Source organism: Epargyreus clarus, unplaced genomic scaffold (genome assembly GCF_041222505.1).
Source record: "Epargyreus clarus isolate Ecla_fem2 unplaced genomic scaffold, WU_Ecla_fem_2.2 ptg000027l, whole genome shotgun sequence".
Classification (NCBI taxonomy): Eukaryota; Metazoa; Arthropoda; class Insecta; order Lepidoptera; family Hesperiidae; genus Epargyreus; species Epargyreus clarus.
Genome location: NW_027332234.1, coordinates 1,078,132 through 1,102,505, shown reverse-complemented (window position 1 = coordinate 1,102,505; position 24,374 = coordinate 1,078,132). Strand labels below are relative to the sequence as shown.

Below are 24,374 nucleotides of genomic sequence, written 5' to 3'. Positions count from 1 at the left end.
CAAATATGTTTACGGCTAGACGCGTTTTAGGGTGGTCTATAAAATGTACACGTTTTCGAAGTATATAGAACTGTCGTGTTCACAGTTTCATGTATTTTAAAGTCTTTTTGTTGGTCTATTTCTATACTGTCCGAAATCGAATCAAAATCTTTATTACATGAAATATATGAGTTGATTGATAAATGCTTAAGTTTAGGTTAATAAATAGCCTCCAAATGTTCGTATGCATAAGTATGATTCCATTGGGTGCATCTTGTATATGGATATTCTTCGATAAATCCTCATCTTTGATACATAGTAAAATTGCTAGTTTTTTTTTTAATATGTGCAACTGCTTCTACATGACATTACACAAAAATAACTTCTAATGACTTAATTTTAAGAGAATCCGGCTCTCAGCTCCGACGGTCTCCTCTCCCGGTGATAACGGCCGCGCCCCTATAATTAAGATTATCTCGGTGATAAGCACTAATCGCAACTGCGCAGTGCTCGGTGGAAAATTCACAAAATTCGTGAGCGGTTGCGTAAGAACAAAGAACGGTCCCCGTTGACACGTTTATCTGTTGCGTGCCGTTATCGCGCTAAGACAAGCCTGATTGACTCATCACGACAAGCTAAACTGCCTCAGATAGGGAGATGTTTTGTTTTGTTCGTGTATTGGTTGGAAGTGTGGAAGTGGAAGGCGTTTTATTTTTCGTAGGAAGTTCCGAAGCAGATGTGTTTTTTTTATAGCAAAAGAGTATGTCATCTGGTGGAAAGTTGTAACTGCCGCTTGTGGATATGTAATTAGCTCAAATAGGATTGATGTAAGGTCGGCCACAGATGCGTTGCGACATGTGAGGACTAATTTGACATGCTACATATAAGTCCATACTCTTTAAACTAGATTATAGCAGAGCTCAATACTCCTATGACTTCGAAGTCACACTTAGATATATTTATGTTGAGAATTATTACTTGGAAGTTTTCTAAAATTTGTAGAAAGGCAAAGTTATGTGTGGAAAGAAGCAAAGGAACTTACTTTATTTTTTTAATAAAGTCGATTGAGTTATTAAAACAACTAGAATTACGTTTTCTAAATGGTGATTTAGATACCTTAATTATTTATTTTTCTACATCATTCGCTAGATATATTCGTTCAAACATTATTACACCATTTCCGTGCGTCGTCTATATTTAGCATGTGTACTGAATGTAGTGAGTGACACGTACTTTGTCGTTATCGGGTCATATTGGAGCGCAATCGATCCCGCTTCCGCGAATTCTCTTCATTCATTAGTAAATAGAGGTATAGATACAATAGCTATCGATTGGAGGCCTGTAGCTACTTGGAAATAAGCGGTTAAGGTTTTTTTGTAATATTGCTTCTTAATAACAGATATTGTTAGTGATAACATTTTATTTGCACACGTCACTGTCAGCGAAATTTTCAAATGCCCATCAACATCATATGTAACACACAATGAAACAATCTAAAGTCATTAATTAAATCTAAAGAATTAAATCATTGTGGTTCTTATTATTTTCAATAATTGTGCAAGTAGATACAAAACATTTACAGATTTTTGTCTTAGAAACACCCTATAACTGAAGCTTAAAATAGCTCCACCAATTTGAAAGTGTATCAAGTATAAGACTTTCGCAATAAATCATAATTTTCCTTGTTCAACAAATTATACAACAAGATCGCATTATTAAACAATGAATCACTCGATATGTATTTAAAAACATCACTTGACAGCATTGACTAATTATCGTGAGCTGATACAACGCGGTCACATGGTGGCCATTTCGACTATTGTACGTGACGATGGCCACGAGCTCAGTGATTTAATCAGCTCCAATCAATTATCTATGATTACGATTTGCATTTACAAATGTTGTGGCACTGATCCTCCGCGATATTTATGACAGACAATTGTATATTTCCATTTAAAGTAGGTACAGGTATCAAATTCCTACGCAGTATTCAAAGAAATAGATAATGCTTGCTAAAATAATGCGCATTAATTACTATATGTTTTTAAATCATGATCTTAATTGGACAACAAGAGGAAAAGGGTAATTGTTGATTAAATTAAAAGTCGCTGTTATATTCGTTAACCTATTGTGATAGAATTAGGAGCATATTAATTCTATTTTCAAATTTGCCGGCTATAAAATGTATTAATTTTTCTAATTTTTAAAGCTCGACTTATATTGGTATCGGCCGCGCTAAACTGCTAGTCCGCTCTGAAGTTGTTGCGAGCAGGTGTAGTCATACAATTTACTATGACGACGCGACTCAATTCTATATTCAGAGCTGACTAGCAGTTTTACGTGGACTAAACGCGAATTACATTTTTATTTATATTACTGCTAAGTTAAGTTATTTACACTGTAGCCAAGCCTGATAAACAAATATGGATTCGTAAGAGTACCTGCATGTTTGTGTATTACAGTTATGTTTATCAGTATCGCACATATCTAGTGTGACCGATTGGCAGTGTCATCAGTTGATAGAACGTGGCGTTTTAGGGGTTTTTAAACTTTGGATTGACACTCTTACTGATAATGGAATTTAATGGTTTGTGCATAATGAAGGGCATAAGGATTCAATTTTGTTACTTGACTCCAATCTTATAAGGGTATTGCCTCTTATGGGTCTCTACATGGCATACTAAGGTCCGTTATTAACTAATCTATCGAATGTTTTGCCTACCAAAAATTTGATAATTCATGCCTACAAATATTATAAAATTTCGATCATTAAATAGATATCATGATAATAATGGGCGTGAGAAAGCTCTATTAATTTTTCTTAATTGTCATCTATTTCAGGTATGTAGATTTACTCACAATGTTTCCTTCCATAAGGCGAATGGTAATTAATAATTAATATCAAATATAGTCTTTCGCTGGCGGAGGAATACTGGTAGCAAAAACTGATTTTAACCTGGCACATAAATTCGTGAAATCTCAGCATATTTTATCAGCAGATTTAGACCTTCGTTTCTCAGAATGAGACGCTACAATTCATACTATTCCATTACCTCTGCTCTATTAACAAATTATTACTTTATTTATATCAGTACGTGACAATAACATGTGACTGCACGGACTGGGCGAGCAGGTAACTGTTAACAGATAAGTTGCAAGTTTTTGTAAATATTGAGATTCGATTGGCGTTGTTTGCGAACGATACGTTGAACCCGCGGCCCGCCCGATACCGGCCGGCTTCGTGCGAGCTCGCCGATAGATACGATAACTGGACAAAGTGATGAAATGACGGCGGTGATCTGTTTTTTAACTTTACGCGAATAGGTGTTAAGTTTGTTTTTATTTTAACTTGATTAAAATAGTTAATGCAATTTTATGTCTGTCTGTCTGTCCAGCCGCTTGCCCGTATGTATGTAACATTCATACACCTATCTTGTTTTATTGCGCGTATTCTCTTTAAAGTAGAATCTTTTTAGATAAAGGTCACTTAGTAAGTCTATGCATGTGGAATAACGCCGGATAGTAGATGATATATAAATCTTAATAGATTTTTACCTACCAAAGTTCGAAATTTGGCTGTCTCCTCTAGGCAATAATTCAATCCTTACTAATATTATAAATCCGAAAGTAACTCTGTCTGTCTGTCTGGTTGTCTCTTCTTCACGCCCAAACCACTAAACCGATTTTAATGAAATTTTGTACAAAGATAGTCTGAGATCCGAGATAGGACATAGGATAGTTTTTATCCCGGAAATCCCACGGGAACTAGGGATGGCGATCTAAGATCGATTAATCAGAGAATCGATCTTTTGAACCCAAAACATCGATTATTTTATTCGATATTAGTAAGGATTGAATCGTAAACTATGCATTTGATCAAGTGATGATCTTTAGCAAAGTTGAAGGTACGAATTTTCAGTTTTATGTATGTTAGTATGTTTTACGTTCTTTTAAACGCGGGCGAAGCCGCGGGCAAAAACTAGTAGGCAATAATATTTTCAACCGTACCTTGACCAAAAATAGTTAAAATTAATTGTTACTAACGGGCACTAATTGATTGAACTATTAGCTTACTTTATAATATTACTTCACAAATTCTTATCTTTGAAAATTCGTAATTTTAAGTGACCTATATAGAAAATTATTAAGTAGTAGATATTGACTTCTATAAATAAACACAAGCTAAACTTTTATTTATATAGCTGTGTGATATGATAAGACAATTTATAGCTTATTGCAATTTACGAGTATGTATGTTACGTTGTATTATGAATAACATTGCGTCATACATGAGTACCATTAAACTGAATTGATAATATCAAATCAAATCATTTATTTTGCTTAATATAGGTATACAGTTGTTATATCATAAAATTGTCCTCTATATTACACCTCTTAGAGGTATGCAAAATTTTAGTTAATACATAATTGTCTTCTTAATCTAATATTTTAATATTACAATTGTTATATTACTATATCTTTCTTGTTAGCCTTTAACTATGTCCATATAGTTCATATATTTTACAGATAATATCTCTATAATAACTTTTTGATGTCTAGCAATGATACAACGTACTCGTACCTACTGCAAAAGTTTAAATTACCAATTCTGATTAATTGACCCCGTCTATTGGCTTAGTCTTAGTTGGAATAAGCAATCATATAATCAAATCAATCAATGGTTATAGGAATCTAACAATTACATCTTGTTCTAAAGACATAAAAAATAAGATCTGTTTTTTAATCATTTTGAAGAACCATAACGGTCAATGATTCTGCGAGTCCGATCTTATAAATATGCATACATCACGCATGCATATCATTATAAGTATCACACAGTAGGAACACGAACACGATTCATTACGAGAGGCGGTGCGTCCCGAGCGGAGCCGCGGGGCGCGTCGACCTGCGCATGATTGAGGGTGTGTAAAATCTATTATGTAACCTGCGTTTAGCCTGATACACCCTAATCCTCGCCACAAAAAACCATCGGGATCCAGTTTAAGGCGCGCGCGGGGCGCGGGGGCGGTCTCGGGACGCGCCACTCTGCCGCCGAATAAATTATGCTCCACACACGCGCGCTGCATCTCCGACAGTGGACGGCGAGCGATATGTTTGCGCATGGAGTGATTTTCAAGTGCATTCGGACAAAGTACCTACGTTGTGATGGACAAAAAATGACTTTTTTTTTCAATCTGCTCTTTCTGATCTACCTTTACGAGTGGCAGAAGCTTTTACTAGGAGTATTAAATGGTTGAAGTAAAATATATACCTATAGGTGAATTCGCATAGGACAGTAGATGCTATGGAGTAGTGTTATTGTTGTCCGAAAAATATGATAAAGCACACGAGATTTCTGAGATGAGGGGCGTTCTGAGATGTAACAATGCACCATAAACAAAAACAAGTCTGTGCAATGGACTCTGTGATTTCAATATCACGATTTATATCCTATTTAGACTGTATTGATTACAGAGACCACTTCGCTTCAGATGGACCTTCTGCTACTGGCACTTGTGAGTTGGCTAAAATTTAGCTCATATTGTCATATTGTTAAGTACACCTTACTTTCTGTTACTCGATTGCAATGCAACACACACCTTACCCCAAAGTCGAGTCCAGCGCACCATCGGATCCTTATCGATCGAGTCGGATAATCCGAGGTCGCTGGATGGCCGGCGCCCGCGCCGCTAACCTCCCGCCTCGGCCGATCGGAACGTATAACGAAATGCCATTCGCAATAGTCACGACGTTACCGTTGAGAGATAAGCGCGTGACACGCGTGACGCGTGCGCGTGCAACCCGACGTAATTATAATCCGCGTCGATGATTGGGAGATATCGAAATGACAGGAAAGGTACAGTTCGCAGTGAACCGTATCATCTGTCTGTCTTTCAAAAAAACAATGCAGATTTAATATATTATGTTTATGTAAAATACATTTCGTTTAATAAACTATGCGAATGGTAGAGTTACATTTATCTACTATCTTCTATCTACTATCTGTAATCAAAGAGTTACAATGCATTTATAATATAGTTCAGAGTGACAAAGGCTACTTAATGTCAAAGAGCTTAAAATAATTTATTAGGTATCATATGAGATAAAAATATACAAAATTGTTAACGTAATTGTCGTTATAAAAATAGAGACTTATGTTGATAAGTATACAATTCTCTACTGTTCTTTATTAACCTAGGTAATATCACGTCTCAATCCATTTTTCGACGCGACAGTACCTGTCTTCGGCGGTGATTGTTCAAAATTGACAGTTCAATCGATTTCGCAACGACACGGCGATCTGAATGGCTCTTGTTGTCTGTACTGTTGCTAACAATAAGCCGTTGCGGCCACCATTCGACAGTATTGACATACTCCCACATTTAATGGAATTACACAACCAGTTCTGAACAATGGAGCTTGGATCGATCTTAATGGTTTTGCCTAAAATGAATTGATAGGTATACGTAATTTTACTGCTATGATGCAGCCTATAAAATACATAGGTATACCAGAATAAATTAATACTAACATTTTTTTACCAGAGTTTACACTTAAAATTTTTGCTGGTTACAGTATTATGTTTTTATAAAGAACTTTTTAGCATATACCTACGTTTTATCACTGCGTTTTCCTTCATCGTCGCAGGATCGCAGCATCTCTACATTGAGATCCCGTATTTTATTTCACAAATATATCACTGCCGGCAATCGCTTACTCTATCGTTAATTAGATTAAATATGCGAATTTAAACATAAAGCAAAAGGGCAAGGCTCTAGCTATAAAATGCTAAATGAAACAACATTGATGTACAGATGCCGTGCATGTAGCAGCCATCGGTTGAGCGATGTTCCGCGAGATTGGATGTTTATCACCACTCGAGTCCGGTCAGCGCCGCATTGGCGGTCGTATCTAAATCAGATTGAGTGCCATGTAGTGCACAATACACATGTCACGGGTTTACCTCGGTTTCTGAACCGACTAGAACTTTCTTAATTGTCAGTCATATAAAGTTGTTAATGTTGCAACCTATATAATGTTCTGAATGTTCGCCTTTCTGGGATTGATTTTTCACAAGAACGCTAGAAAAATATTAAATATGTTTACACAATTGTTTTCGGGCAACTGTTGGTGTAACTATGTCGGACCACCTGTTTGTATTGTCTTTGTAATAATTAATTTTGTAATACCTTTATTTACAATAGTATCAATCAAAATCCAAATAGGGCCATGTTCGCAAAAGGAATTGTTTAATAGTTAAATGGAATAACTCAATGTTTATACAACACAGCTTAACTTATGCAAAAGCTTGGGAAAACTAAATTAATTCTGAAAACAAATGAATCCCATAACGCACTCATCAAATTAAAATCGATCGCTCGTTTAACCTTATCTGTATTACAAATCGATTCTCCGTTCAGTAGCCGCGTTCGATTCGTTCCCGCTCGAGATGGTCGGCGTCCGGCTTATCGGAAGTAACTGTCCGTTTCGGAGTTGTGTGTTGTGATTGCGTGCGTCGGAAAGTAAACATTGCGACGATTACACGATCCGACGGCGATGTGATAAGGTTAAGGTTTTCATTCTATTCGTGAGTTGCAGGGAAATAAAAATTGATTCTTTTCTTATGACAGTTGTGTAGTCCGTCAAAGTCACTTCATGAGGTTAAGTGGTACATTCGTAATAAGCCCAACGTCTGTCCTTAATAAATCTTTAGCCGATAAGTAAAATTGTTTTCTGTGTTGATGGCAGTTGTTAAATGAGTGTCAGTTTTCATAAAGTCACGTCTTAGTCATAATATGTACAGTGTCTTTATCTTCCTTATTAATTCATCGTTCATCCTTAGCATCCTAACATAACGCATCCATTTGTCGTAATACATCGTATCCATTTGATAAAATTTGATGTTGGATTATAGGATAAGAATAAACAGATGGTACAAATCTTAGAACTTCATAATATATTTGTAATAGTTTGCAGTTGAAACAAAACATTAACCATCCCGACAACATTGTAATTACATCTTTATAAGTTCCGCGACTCATTATATTATCATTACGAACATTGTAGCTTAAGCAACTGCATTGTATCGTATGTGATGTGAGTAGGAATGTCCCAACCCGGATTGTCCGGGAGACTCCGGTTATAATCTTTAACCTCCCGACTTCCCGGAGAGCTATATATATATATATATATATATATATATATATATATATATATAATTTCTCCGTTTTTTTTATTAAATGCATCCGTCGTCGCTCGTCACTGTTCACTAAAATATCGTAAAAACCGACAAAAATATTAGATACTGCTCGGAAACAAATACGTATAAATTTAAAAATTAACTATTGATTATCTCGCCCAAAATAAATTTCTTAAACAATAATTCTCTGGTATTGGTCCTTTCGAGGGTTGGCAACCCTAGATATGAGCCTCTCGCTTGATGTGATTGCGGTGGTAGTGAGGATCGCGACCGCCGGACGGCCGTACCGTATGTCGCCACTTCTCACGGGAAACGCTGCGACCGCACTGATACTGTACCACGTTCTCATATTCCACGGTAGCTGGCTCATATGCACTATATTGGACCATAGATTTGAATTACTGGATGTGAACTGAATTATTGTAACAGTCGGCTTTTAGAATCTAGTATTCTGTCTGTGGTCTTGATTATGGTGATAGTCGGCTACCTGCTTATGCAATGATCTCGGTTTCCGATGTTAATAATTACTTTTACGTATTACAAAACGTCGTGCGGAAACGTACCAGTGCCTTTTAATGTTTGAAATGTATAAATAATATAGTACAAAAAATAAGTAAATCATATATTTAAGATTTGTTTGTCAACCTAGGCATGACTCTCTATTACATTAAATAAAAACATCACGAGGCATCACGAGAAATTCATTATTGATATCACATGTCTCATATCGGAAATTTATTATTAATTGTGCAAATTTATACCGAAATTGCCAACAATGTTTGTTGTTGTCAGAAACTTCTAGGCATATCTAACGATTTATATCTGTGTATCAAGACGTGCCATTCCCTCACCACCGACGGTTAACTTATAATTGCTACGCTGCAATAACTTAATCGCTTTCTTATGTTTCTTTTAACCACATCTCATTACTTGAAACATTAATGCTAACTGCCCTTTTTTCTTGATTATTAGAAGTCCATTGCTGTGCATAGGCCTTCCCTAGAAAGGAGATAATATCACAGTTCTCGCGTTCGGTTTTATGTGTTGGTGACTACAACTGGGGAATAATTTCGTAGATGGACTTTGCTGGTCATGCCATTGGTTTGTTCTCTTACTCGTTTTATTATTCATTATCAATCAGTCCAATGTTTGCCTGCCAAAGATTGAAAACTGACAAATTGTAGTAGGTGGAAAATGTCAGATTTAGATTTTTGATAGGTAAACATTGGTTAGATTGATTAATAATAATGTGCGTTAATTGCATCATACGAAATCTTTAGAAAGAGTGAAAGTGATGTTGTTTGAAGGCACAGTACACGTCAGTTGCCAACTTATGAACCTCTCCCATTATCGATTACATCATAAATCATGTACCCACTCGCAGCGTTAATTGCAATAAAATGCAATGTGGTCTGAGTAATTGTAATAAGACGTTTTGACCAATTTAAGCGTCGATTATGTTAATTTCCGATCGGCCATTACTAACCGGTCCAGTTACGATAGCGTCGTCTGCATCGATCACTTTGTTAGCAACGGAATCTCGTGCAGATGTATTTGGACGTACGTCAAAAGCGGAGATATATCGTATGGGCCGTGATTGCAGGCATCCTTGAGATGCATTAATGTCGATGAATCGGTAACCGTTATTCACAGCGGCAATTGGCCGGCGGCCGGCCGGAGCGGCGTGACGCGCGCCGCACGTGAGCCGCATGGGCCGCTCGCGATCTGATCCTCTTTGTGTTTCCATATGTTCACATCTAGAAATAATAACCGAACAGGGAAATTGCAAAAGTGATATTGGCGTATGTTATGAATGACATGAATGATAAATGATATGAAGTGCAATATGACTTGGCTTACAAATTAGTGATATCTACAAATAACGAAAAACATTATTTGGAAATAGTAATAGTAATATCGAAATGTACGATCACTTAAATGATAATGATGCATCGTTAATCCCTTTGAATCCATAATGTTCAACTTCTTATCTAATATTATTATCTTCGAAGTAGTTATTTGGTATTCTGACCAAGAATTCTTTAAAATTTAGTTCAAACCAGTTTTTATTGAAATATCAACATTAAACTGACTTACAAATTACGAGATAATTTGTCTTTTTTGTTTAAATTGAAGCTTGAATCAAGTTGAGCGTCCTATGAGACAGTTTATGACACTGTAAAGCTTTTTCCACCAAGTGACATAAAGATATAATCAAATTGAATTCCACGTTAAAGTTAAATATGGCGATCTTTGTAGATTCGTTCTGCAGTTCTGATGTAGGTATGTAATTATGTATGTAACCTGCAAAGAAGAATGCAATAACGATCACAATATTCGCTGTGAACGACTGTGAACAGAGAATTTCACTCAGTAAACAAAAGGCAAGACTGAAACATGTAACAAATAGCCTTGCAAAAAGTGGTCGTGTGACATCGACCACATGGCGAGTGCTGGTGGCCTGGCGGCATGGCGGGCGGATCGCGATAATGCTCAGCGCCCAATCTGGCCGCCCCGAGCCCACCCCGCCGAGACCTTCGTCCGAACACACGTTGCATCTGGGAACTGACACGCTGCAGTTCAAGGAAGGTCGCTTTACAGTTTTACACATTGAAGTTTCGTGAACGATGTTAGGCGCATTAGGTAGAATTTTTTAAGATTGAGCTTTAGTAGTGAAGTTTCTCAAATCTGTTTATTTGTAGAAAGGTTTGTGGACATCATGTTATTTGAATGAAATGTTACGTTTTATCATGGCTGTAAGCACGATTACTTTAATCTGTTTGGTTCATGATTATTTCATTTGTGGGTTTTCTCTCAAATTTGTTAAAAACTTCGATGTAGAGTTAGATCGTGCCAGGATAACTCTGCTGCTGAATGAACTGGAACATTATATAAGTATTTAACTTATAGTTTAATTTGCTTGTAGGAACAGTCGAGAAATTAATAAGCTACCGAAGTCTGAGGAAGGGGCGATAAAACGCTAAACGATGAGCGGGTCGTAAAAGAATCACTTTAATAGCCACGTGATTAGCTCTGCGCCGTAATGTTTTATTGGATTCGTTTTCTCCTGCACGAAGGCAACAGACAGTACGCGCCGGCCGTAACCTATAAAAAAGCTTCGGCTTCCGTTCAATTTCGAGAAATACTGTTTGTGTCGCTAAAATTGTACGCCTTTGATGACATACGACCGCGTCGGCTCTTATCTTGCGCTATAGGCCACTTGTGAGACGTCTTTATTTTGTTTCAGTGACGACTATTGTTTTTATATCTTGCCAAAATATTTAGTTCTCTTCCGGGAGGCGGAACAATCGCACCTTTGTAGCTGAAGCTGAATGGGACTGTTGTGTCTTAATGTCAATATTTTTCACGTGCACGCCCCGCAGCACGATAAGCGTGCGTTGCGTTCTCGCTAACTCTATTCAATAACGATAGTGCCGGTCGATTATTTGGCGGGACGCCGATCTCATGTTTACGTGTCGTACAAACAGTTGGCATTATCTCGGCCGGCGTCAATGAAACGCGCGCTCGACTCGTGTGCCCCGGATCGCTGGCGTCCTGACACGGTTCGCGGTTGGCTCGTCGCGTTATCTTCCACCATGTGGACTCGTGGAGGCTGCAGCGGTGCATAATGCACGGGCGCGCGGGGCGGGGGCCGCGGCCCGGGGGACTCCGCTCGCGCCGCCTCGCCTCTCATTCGCGCCGCGATCGCCGCGACACGAACACGTATCGCTTCCGCGCGCGTCACCGCACCGATCGCTGTGTCTCCGTAGACGGCGTGCGTTGTCACCGTTCGCGTTTAACAACCGCCGTGTAAAAATAAAGCCGGCGACAGACGGCGGTGTTTCGAGTTATATTTAAATGATAGCGCGGACGCCGTGCCGGGCTCGCCTCGGACGCTCGCCGACATGAGACTAAGTACGTGCGACACCTTGCTTACTCGTAAACTAGATCGTAGACGTGAGATGCTCCGTGTGGAGGCGATTCGAATCCTCGCCGATGACCGGTGTCCCCGTGCCGATCCGTTTTGTGTTCCGTACGTCGTTTTGCGTGATAGTGTTCGCAACGTCGTTGCAGTTCTCCTTCGACGGCGGTGGTTTCGATGTGGCCGAGTTTCCGTTTTTGAGCGGATTTCTATAGTGAGAGGATGTACAAGTTGAATTATTCATCGTTTCCTGTCTTTGTCGTTTTGTATTTGAATCGTGTCGTAAGTAAAGCTTGAGAATATGCTAAGGCGTTCCATGAATAACCCGGCTCGTGGTCGTTCTGGGAATGAACTGTAGATTTAATGGCAATAATGGCCCATTGAGAATAATCGCGCGCGGGTGTGTCGGTAGTACAAGCGTGTTTATGTGTAACTGTACGCCGGCTCTCGGGTTACATACGTCGTCGGTCGGTATCTGCGTGTATTTACTGCGGTGTGGTGTTATTTCTAATCGTGTACACAGATTTTAATGCTCGCGATTGGACGAGTTAATGATTCTCGAACGGGAATCTATATGAACCCTTAAGTTTGTTTACGTAGACGGCGGTAAGATTACTAGTATAATCTGTTTTCTTGTCTACATTACATTATCTCTACTCCACTTGAGAACCGTTGAATACTATTGGAATGAATGCATGCTATAGTTGTTCTATTTCTTAGCTGTTTTCGTATTTTGTAAAATAAACTTTTATCAATATTTAACTGGGTCAGGGGCAAATGTGCGTTAGTTCTAATTTCGGATAAGTTTTAAAATGAAATTGAAGAGTGTCCTGTAGATAGTTTGGAAGTGATCTCAGATGAAATATCACTTCTATTTCAAAATGGCTGTGGAGACATGTGGGTTGGCTTTACATCAGGTGTAAAGATATTTTGCAATCCCCGGAAAATTAATTTGAGCGATTCGTTAATGTAAAATAAGCAAAAGTTTTATCCAAATTCCGCTTATAATTCAAGTTCACTGATAAAAATAAAATTAATTGGTCGTATAAAACGAGTATTAACTTACGAGTACTAACTTCTGGGTATCATCAAATAAGTTTCTACTATCGAATGCCTCTCTATTAACGTTAGGATAAACATAAGATCATTGTACTAAAGGAAGAAAGTTTCAGTAAGATTTTAAATGTCACACCTTTACAAAAGTTACTAATTTATTATAGTTTAATATGCAAGTATGCACCTGAGGACTATGTTGGTACCTTTTGGAATGTTATATTAATGCCTTCCGCGGCAGGCTGTATTGCAGGAAATGATAACTCTTTCAGGCTCCCCGGTATTAATACAATAAACATAACAACAACACAACAACACTTCAGTGTGTCTCTACGTGAGTAAAATATAATTATAAAGCCCAGCGCCCACTGGTTACGCTCCGTGTGTGCGGTGTGCATGTCACATGATTATAGTGTTTTAGTGCATCTGCTGTGTATCTAGATTCTAGATATCTGCAGTGTAGGAGCATTGTAAAGCTGCGACTCTACGTTTGATGTGTAGTTGTGATAAGTGCATGCGATTACTGTCTCTGCGATGTAAAGTCAAATGTAGATTGTAGGTGCACTGCATAACTGCATGTTTATGTAGAGTTGGATGTGAAAAATGTGTTAGACGATGACTCTACATAATGTAGAGTAAGTAAATTTAAAAGTAGCAAAATAATAGCAAATGTCTTTAAACAAGGTTTTAAGTGTAACCGCAAAATTTTAAGACAATAATATATTCAGTAATTATCGCGTGATACGTACAGACAGCTTTTATATATAATAGTATACGTACAGAAAATTGCGTACATTAAAAAATGTCAAGCTTAGTTAAGAAACGTATTAAATATTATTTATAGCACGTATGTTTCTTGGACATTCATAAAGTTCCTAGGAATTCCATATGACGACACGTTTGATACATTTCTAGTTACATAAAGTTAGTATAAGGTAAAGTGTATTATTGGTATACAAGTAAGAATGACTAAGGTACCATCGTTAAGTGACTAGTATTACTTTGTCCCAGTTTTTATGTTTCCATGAAGTAGATATTAATAGTAGAATAATAGTTTCTATATATTACCGAGATTGATATCGATCTGATTTGTTTAACATAATTGCTATACACTTATTATATTAATACCTGTTTACTATGATTGTCAATGAGATATATATTTTGAGAACTATTATTACAGCGGACTTATAACTTTACCTATGTCTGTCTAACTTACAGTATTTTTAAGAAAAGTTGAAAGGTGTGTACGTCAGAGATATCAATGTGTTCAAACTTGGTCCTCGAGGGTAGCAATAACTTCGCATCTGTGAATGACCCCTTCTTTTAGGTTTATTACAGATGTCCATTTTACATACTTAGTTGGTACACGTAAATGGAATGCATGTAAATCACATCAAAAAATTTAATGTTCAATTTTTTTTTTGAGATGTAGAGTTTCAGAGTGGTAGAGATTTAATGATATTTAAAAAAAATCAATTAGTCGCCCAGACTATTAAATCGTAGGCATTTTGATAGCCATTGCGCCATTTCGGTCTATTTATTTTAATACTAATATGTACCTATAACATAAGGGACCCTCCGCAGAAAAAGAAATATGATCATATTCATATTGTCAATATGATTTATTGTACGATTCATTATAAAATGATAGATTGATTTCTATTTACCGAGCTTAGGAATATTGAAAATAAGTAGAGGGTGCATCATAATATATGATTTGCTAGTGAATACGTAGGCGATTCATTTGTATGAAACGCAGCAAAAAACTTAACACCATACTTTATGAAGCTTTGTCATGGTGATACGACACGAAATTATGGATATCATCATGTTTAAATTACGAAAGGGATGCCAAATTAGAATAACGTATATTTTTATGTAAGATGTAAGCACAGCAGTGATTGCCTTGTGGTTGAAACTTGGCCTTTCAATTTGGGAGATCCGAGGTATCTACCTCTGATTAATTATGTGCATATTAGAAATTATTTATCTATTCGTATAATGGTGACTAAAACTACCACACCTGATTTCTTAAAAAAAGTTTTCAAGGATATGTGAAGTTTACCAATCGAACTTTGCTAACGCGGTGGATTGTGCCTTAAACCCCTCTCACACTGAAAGGAGACCCGTGCCCAGCAGTGGGACAGTAACAGGTTGACCACGAAGATATAAAATTAAAATGTAACAACAATTATTATATTATTTCATATTTAACGACTTGTTATCTCATAAAATTGAATGTTTTTCCGATGCGCATAATAAATCTTAATTGGCTGGCAATATATTCACGAGCATATTTCTTAATTGGACAATGCTGTATCAATATCGTAAAGGTTAATTGCATCTGACTTACATAATAATATATTTTCTGTGTGCATTCAGAGGTAACTAATGTTTTTATAGACTGTGTGATGTAGAGTAGAGATTAAATATATTTGTTGATTTGTATTTAGAGGTGTGAACGTTTAGCATTGGTAGAGTGAAGAAGTCTAATCACTGTAATTATTTTGCCTTATGTAGAGTGAGTAAATTTAAAAGTAGATATTTCTTATTTAGATATTATCTGATACATAGTGTGTCTCATATATATTTTTAGTTTTGTATAGCGTGCGTTGTGGGAATTGAAAGTGAAACTTTAACATTATTAGCTTTTCTATCTCTACCGGTATAATACATTACTTGGATAATAAAATATGTCATTGCTTTTTTAAATAATGAAGCATTTTACATTTGAAATAATTATAAATGATCATAATTCGAATAGCCCACCACAATAATAATTATATATAATACGTTAATAGATAAAAGAAGCATAGAAAATTTAGCGCGTTCAACAGGTAGCCGCCTTCGTCTAACCGTCCGTAGGGCACAAAAACCCTCAGCCACAAGGGCCGAGCCAGGTAGAGAGAGCTATTCAACTGTGGCTAACAAAAAATTGGGTGCTATTTGATATTCAATATATGCTGGTGTTATAGGCAACTTGATTGCTCTTACACAAATTCGGGAATCTACGTTATAAAAGTAATGCTGGTGGATTGAGCACTAACAGATTTTTTTTGTTTGAAAATACGTTTTTAAGGCTTAATAGACAAATTCGTGGTATACTAGTTATAGTTATGTGATCTGCCTCTTGTAGTCTTAACATTCCTTTTAGTAATACGAAGATATAAAAATATAGTGCCAACACGATGGGAAAAAATATTTTTGTTTGGACGACGTACTATTAAATAATATGTAACTTCCAACTAACGAATTATAATAGAAACAAAAACCCGAGTACTTAAAAATATAGCCTATGTTACTCCTACAATTTAGAGTGCTTAGACGAATCCAACTATACTTTATAATTATATTAAAATCTGTCAAGCCATTTGGGCCAAAAAATAAGATATACGTCCATACATACGGTTGAAAAATATTACCCAGGCGATAAAAAAATAAACCGTACAACAGATTTGAACCCAAGTCTCCGATGCCAGTCTATTTGCGAGCGTCTATCACATTAGCCTACATGATCCTTCTACGTACACATTACATGTTTCTACATACAGTTTGCACAAAAACTATGTGGAACATGACTTCAAACGATCTTAATTAATTTCCGCATACCCGTATCGTTTTCTCATAAGGAAAGAAACTGCTATGAAGAAATCTGTGTGACACGAGCGTTCGTTAACTATTTATTTCCTTATGAAGTACCTATTTTCTAATAGTGTCTAATATAGCCTTAACCGCAAATTGTCTAATCGTGTCGGCTGTTTCCAAAGGGCTATAAACCCATTGATGAGGTTTTACTACTATTACTACTTAAACTCTTCGTGATAATAACTAAGATCATCATACACTCTACATGCACGCATAAGATAGCCAATATCGGTTGACTAGAACCATAGTAAAGAAAAATTCTTTCTATGACCATAGTGAAGAAAGACTTTCGAACGTAACTCTGTAGATCAGTAAGTATCTACAAAATTTGCGTGCAAAATTACAATACAATAACAATATAAAATGTAGTTTAGTGCAGACAGCAGCTACATTCCGTCAGCCTACGATCAGTCAAAACATTGTGTACGGACAAAAAGTAGCAAGGCCGTCTCTCGGGAGGCGGCCGCGCTCAATTATATACGATTGATGCAATGAGACAACAATTTTTATATAATACATGTTTTATATATAAACACTAGCTAATCCGGCAAACGTTGTGTTGCCATATAAATAAAAAAATGTTAAGGGTCGACAACGGTTAAGGGTCACTTAGGAATATGAAAAATAGATAGTAGCCGATTCTCAGATCTACTGAATATGCATATAAAATTTGGTGAAAATCGGTAAAGCCGTTTCGGAGGAGTACGGTAACTAACATTGTGACACGAGAATTTTATATATAACATGTATATTTGAAATATTTGAAAAATACCAAAACACAAAATTTACGAAAAATAATTGTCGTCGGTATTACATTTATTTTGGTCTATCTTGAAAAAAGCGTACGTGATTTATACAGGATTTTAGAGTTAAAGCAGATTATTCTACAGGAAGTGAGATAGGCTGCGTTAACTAAATATACTTGGAGGTCCAGGTAACAAATTAGAAAACCCTTCATGGGTACAAGTAGTAGTAATTGTAATGAATATTATTCATGAAATGCGCAAGCGCATCTTTCCAACGTGCATAAAAACGTGTATATGCCAATAATGGAAACTTAGATTTTCTGACTTGTTTTTTACAATACGCCATAGGGTCTCTATCAGTATCTATTTGGATCGAGTAAGACATGTTTTATGTATACGTGTGAAGCAGTCTTCAACGTTTAATAGGCTAGAAGCTACCTAAAGTAGGTGTGGCGTTGATGAATCCGCAATCGAATCCAAATTATTCAGAATAAATACCACCTTTCCATTACACAACACGGCCGTAAGTATAACACGGCATATCCTAAAGTAATCATTGTAAGTTGAGGGTAAAAGCTTAGGCAGGACTTTAATTCTAATTGAAAATAATATGTTCATAGGTAGTAGCAAACATTTACTATGACGTGTATTGCATATGCCAAGTTTTTAATGTCTGTGAAATCTATTATGAGAGGAGACGCGTGTTTAGCCTTAGTAGTAATGGATTGAGAATGACGTACTGCATATTCCACTGCTACTTACTTTTCTAATTAAAAATAAAATGTACGATTGAGTATGTATGAATGTATGTAACGTTACATAGGAAGTATGCTATGATATGTCCGATGTTAGTACTGCTTCACCTCACAACATAATAGATCTCTTAAAAACTACCACAAAACATATGAGCATCAGATGAATAATTCGGTTCCGCACCACCGAGCGACGGCCGCTCGTGAGACTTGCGTCGTATCGTAGGGATGGCGATATGAGATCGATTAATCGAAGAATCGATCTTTTGGGCACAAAAAAATCGATTATTTTTATATGTATATCTCCTGTTATGGGTCTGTTTAGTGAATCGATATTTCATCCTAGAAAATAAAAAGTCGTTCTTTTCGAAGTTGGTTGAATGTGTTAAAGACATTTTTGCTGACGGATACGTACGTATTTCAGTGTTTGTTTGGCCCTGATGACTTTTTCTATCTTCGCTCTTTTTAGCTGAAAAGATCGAAGATCGATTTTTGGAGAATTTATTCTTTCGGCCTCGATTTTTTGTAAATCGATTTATTGCACTTCGATTCAAGAATCGATCTTTTTCGGAAAGTATCCCTTTCGTATCGTTTACTCGCATTCAATCTATATGGTAAAGTGAGTAACCTACTCTAAGAATTAATGAATATTTAGTTTAGTTTTTCCGTCGTTGATCGGTTGCAGGCCGCTGGTCTCCGTACATGGTAGAATTGAGGGTATAACGTACGTTTAAGGTAACTGCTAGTAGGTAGTTTAGCACCTATCTGAAAGTAGGCAAACTATACGAGTAAGTATGAACTGTATAAGTTTTTGTTTTGTATCCTCGTGCATTTTAGTCTTAAGCTTGACTTTATGATACTATGATAGACCAGGGTAACGGCGATTTTACCATGCTTGCTTATTCAAGATTCTATATAAACAAATAACGATTTATACAATTATAGTCTACACTAGGATTTTTCCTGTGCCCTCAGTGCCATGGACACACATAAAGACGACTACTCAAACACCTAGACCCAAAAATGTATCACGTAACTGAACAATTTTACCTTCAACATTTCACTAAAGCTGATGGTTAATCGGTGAAGTAAAGCTCTGTAATCGGACCCAATAAATATGTTCGTCATTTTTTGCTTTTCTTAGCTATTTTATGCCAGCTTTATCGTTAAATTTACATTACAACTTCGCTTTAATTAAAATAGAGTAGATATTGGAAGGTGCTTGTTAATGTTAAATAAAGATAATGTTGCGTAAATAAATACTATAAATATTTAAAATAAAAGTAAATATAATCTTGCAGTTATATGTTACATTTTGTTATGTATTATTGGATAAACTGTACGCATTTCTTATATTTTAAAGATTCCATATTAAAGATTTCCATTTTCAGTGTACATATTTAATTGTAGTAGGTCTACTTTACCTTTAGTACTGTGCGTCATAGATGCATAATTTTCACAGGAATTACGATAATTGGTGTGTAATATGATTTGTGCGTCATATTCATGCATTGACACAATATTTTATCAATGTCCTTTCTTTATTAAAATTCTCCTACTTTAATGAAACTTACAAATGTTTGTATCTCATCACCGCATGGGTAAGGTAGACTGCACATAAGTACGTATATTATAGACCACGTACTAAAGTATCAATCATCAATTTTAAAATCTTTGATCTATCCGTACAACAAATAATTAATACATATTAAATCCGTCTATATCCGTAAAATATCAAATTATGTTTGATACTTTTGTTGATATTCTCAAAATATATTATTTAGAATTTGATTTAGTTTCACTTATAATTTAGAATGCGTTATAGTATTCCTCGTGTGTTCATCAACTTTCTACGTATTTAGATATAACCAAAGCAAGTAGAGTTGCAGTGCCATCAGTCTCAGTTTGGAGCTCGTTTAGATGCAATGTGTTAAAAATCCTAACGATTATGTGGCGACATCTATCATCAAGTAGCGGCAACTCTGCACAAATTATTAACGTAAAAATACGTTGGGTTGTTTTGATAAGGTCCTGTCGTTTCACCTGGTGCAGTGTGGTGTGCAACGCTGTGACTGTGTTGCCAGGTTACCACTGATAAGATTGCGGCGTCGATAGTGATTACTCTTTTCGTCGTATCGTCTTTTGTTTTCGATAATTGTGTATTTGTGTCGTTCCGGGTATAGCGGACGTTCAATGTGAAATTAAAGGAATTTAGTTATTGAGTCATCTATATGTTCATTTTTTTTATCAGCACGTTGTGATGTTCTGTTTTTTCTTGAAAGTCTTTAAGTAAAGTTTGTTGTTTGTCTACAAATGTTTAACAGTTTGATTGTTTATTTTTACAGGTCGGGGCATTGTGTGCGAGTGCGCGGGCGCGAGCGCGTGCCCCGACGGCGCAGCGAACGGCACTTGCGCCACGCAGCCCGGCGGCTACTGCTTCGCCACCGTCGAGGAGGTGCTCGACGACAATGGCCTCGTCGTCCTCGAGCGCACCGCCGGCTGTCTGCCGCCAGATGAGTCTGGATTCATGCAGGTTGGTTGCTTGGATTCATTTCCATCCAGAATGTGCTAGTGACGAAACTTTTTTAAGAGCACGTCTAGTAGGATTCCCTCTAAGTCAGTTAGTCATTCACTAACATCACGAATAAATATATTAATCTTACGTCTACCATAATTACATTTTTTCATTAGATGCATTTCTTCCTTCCAGTGTAAGAGTTCACAAGTGCCCCACCTGCATCCGAAAGTGATCAAATGTTGCGAGAGTGACCTGTGCAACCGGCGGCTGCAGCCGCGGCTGCCCGCGCCGCCGGCCGACGTCACGGAGTCGCCGGGCGTGCGGCCGCCGCCGCCGCCCGCGCCCGCCGCGCTCGTGGCCGCCGCGCTGTGCGTGGCGCTCGTGGCGTTCCTGGCCGCCGCGTGGCTGCTGTGCCGCCGCCGCCGCCGCGCCGGCAAGCGCCCGCCCTCGCCGCCCGCGCCCGCGCGCCCCGAGATCTCCTCCGGCTCCGGCTCCGGCCTGCCGCTGCTCGTGCAGCGCACCGTCGCCAAGCAGATCCAGATGGTCGAGTCCATCGGCAAGGGCCGCTACGGCGAGGTCTGGCTGGCGCGCTGGCGCGGCGAGCGCGTCGCCGTCAAGGTGTTCTTCACCACCGAGGAGGCGTCCTGGTTCCGCGAGACCGAGATCTACCAGACGGTGCTCATGCGCCACGAGAACATCCTCGGGTTCATCGCGGCGGACATCAAGGGCACCGGCTCCTGGACGCAGATGCTGCTCATCACGGACTACCACGAGAACGGCTCGCTGCACGACTACCTGCAGACGGTCGTGCTCGACTCGCACGGGCTCGTCGCGATGGCGTACTCGATCGCGAGCGGGCTCGCGCACCTGCACATGGACATCTTCGGCACGAAGGGCAAGCCGGCGATCGCGCACCGCGACATCAAGAGCAAGAACATCCTCGTGAAACGGAACGGGCAGTGCGCGATCGCGGACTTCGGGCTCGCCGTGCGGTACGTCGCCGAGCGCAACGAGGTGGACATCGCGCCGAACACGCGCGTCGGCACGCGGCGGTACATGGCGCCGGAGGTGCTCGACGAGCGGCTCGACGTGACCAACTTCGAGGCGTTCAAGATGGCGGACATGTACTCGTTCGGGCTGGTGCTGTGGGAGATGTGCCGGCGGTGCGCGGCGGGCGGGCGCGCGGTGGCGGCGGAGGCGTACGCGCTGCCCTACCACGACCGCGTGCCGCCGGACCCCAGCTTCGAGGACATGCACGCGGCGGTGGTGGCGCGCGGCGAGCGGCCCGCGGTGCCGGCCCGCTGGCGCGCCGCGGAGCCGCTGGCCACGCTGGCGGGCGCGATGGCGGAGTGCTGGCACGCCAACCCGCCCGTGCGGCTGACGGCGCTGCGCGTCAAGAAGACGCTGGCGCGGTACACCGCCGAGCCGCCCGCGAAGCTCGTCTGAGGACTCTGCCGTGCAGTGGACCCCGATTCGATGTTAAGTTCCTCGATATATTTCTATTTATTATCGATTCGAATGTGGTGATGCTAAATTGTTTTTTTTTTATGTAACTACGGTTAAGTAGCGATCGCGCCCCCCATCGATGTTGGAAATTCCGTTCGACCACCGTTCTGTTTAAATCTCAGTATTGTTAAGTTTATATTGAATGTCACATTTCCTACCAGTGAGTTGATTCGTTGTACATTTTTGTGGTGTATAAATTATTGTGGGTGAGCTTTTAATGTGTTGTTAAGAGTTATTTAACATAAGTGAAGTAATCAGATTAAATTCTAATAAAAAACAGTATTTCATACAATTAAATGTATGAATTAACCGTTGACAAAACATAATATAATAATTTAAACAATTAAAAACCAACTTTATTATATGTTCACACTATTTCAATAATTACATTATAATATACAAATGAAAAAAGATTCGTTTTTCATACTTTATTTCAATTGTAAATTCACAATTTTATTTTTACATATGAATTGATTAAAAAAATATTTGATTACTTCAATTATGTTAATGTAATACAACTGTGTAAATTAAATTATATTATAGGTATGTATTTACGTATGTGTTAAGTCGAAGTATATGTAATATAAATTTATTTGTAATAAATTTGAGATTGACATGTAAAAAGCTCACACTGCAATAAGCTGGCCTGCTGGAATCTCCCCAAACTTTTGGTTCTTAATTCGTTCTAAAGTATGATGTATTTTATGATTGTTATATGTATTGCGTAGGGTTAGTGGATGATTTTGTAAAAAAAATATTGTCTTCCGTTTTGATATGTGACTCTGAATGGCAGCTCGGGAACCGCTGAGATTGGTCTCTGGTTTTGTTTGTGAAGCTATATGGATTGTGATATTTCGACAATAAGAAGTGTTCTACATACAGTAACCTCACAAATGGCAACTCTTTCACTAAATAAGTATACAATTTCTCACGTATATTATATTTGAATGGACTGTAAGTACTTAAAGTTTATGAAAAGACTAAAGTTGATGTGGGAAGTATTAGATAGTTCGAGCAGCGCAGTGTCTTAATGATGCCTTCGATTAGTATTACGTAATGTTTTGTATCGCGATGCTCGGGTTTCATACTTGTTTTTAGTCTGTCTTTAGTCTGTGTTAAATATAGCTACTTTTGATTAAAACTTTTTTGTAAACATTGGTCCGAAAGAAAAAAGGCTAATTTTGTATTTTAAAATAACATTTATTGTGGGTTTAAGTGCCTTATATAAGTAATACGAGAACGTTTTGTAAAGTTCTTTCTGCAAAATACACAGTTTGATTGTATGTCTAAGTTTTTGGATATTTATGTATTTGTAAATAGTTAGGGTATTTTCTAAGTATTTATAAATATTTCGAATTAATTATCAGCGCTGATCCGACCATATTAGAAGCTTTAGACGAATGACTGGAAAATCAAGTATTTTTAACAAAAAATAGCGTGTTGTAAATGAGTGCTGACCAACTATCAACATCATGTCGGTAATGCCCGTTAGTACTTGATTATCAATTTTAACCATTTTTTGTATATTCGTTATAAATTGTGGTAAACAAAAAGTAGTTAAGATTGATTGGTGTTATGTACTTTCGTAGCACCCTCCAATTTCAAGCATCTTAAGCCGTCGTCTATTTTTCCAGTATGGTTAATTCAGCCGTATTGATTAATTTATGATGATTAAAAACAAGTATGTAATCGAGAGACGCGAAGCATTTACAGCGCGCGCGCGCACCGTGTACAGTGTTGTGTGTATATAGTAGAGTAGGATACATGTTGCTAGTTAAGTTACAATAAAATATTAAGGGACATAATGCGCGATCGTTTTATTTTAAATCTATACGTTAATTTTATTTTATCCCTAAACAATAATATGTAAATATAAGTTGATGGAATGAGTGTTTTTAATAACCTTTGTATTTTAAAGGCACTATAGTTTTTTACTTTTTTTGATTACGAGTTGTCTTGTAGTCGAGGTCTATAAAAATGGATAGACACCAAGATGTAGATAAATATTTAAAATTTATTACATTATATTTTTTATTTGAAAGCTGACTCATTT

At 37.9% G+C, this 24,374-nt stretch overlaps 1 protein-coding gene across 3 annotated transcripts in view; it reads left to right on the top strand.

Moving 5' to 3' along the window:
- tkv (serine/threonine receptor kinase thickveins) overlaps positions 1–24,126 on the top strand; it is a 125,202-nt gene extending 101,076 nt beyond the window's left edge. Inside the window, exons 1-3 of one of the 3 annotated variants that reach the window (XM_073089142.1) lie at positions 11,734–12,094; positions 20,643–20,830; positions 21,008–24,126. In XM_073089142.1, coding sequence (XP_072945243.1) covers positions 12,085–12,094; positions 20,643–20,830; positions 21,008–22,261 — 1,452 coding nt within the window. In that variant the 5' untranslated portion in view covers positions 11,734–12,084 and the 3' untranslated portion in view covers positions 22,262–24,126. The other 2 variants (XM_073089144.1, XM_073089143.1) reach the window with 2 other exon arrangements.
- Positions 24,127–24,374: the final 248 nt, after the last annotated feature.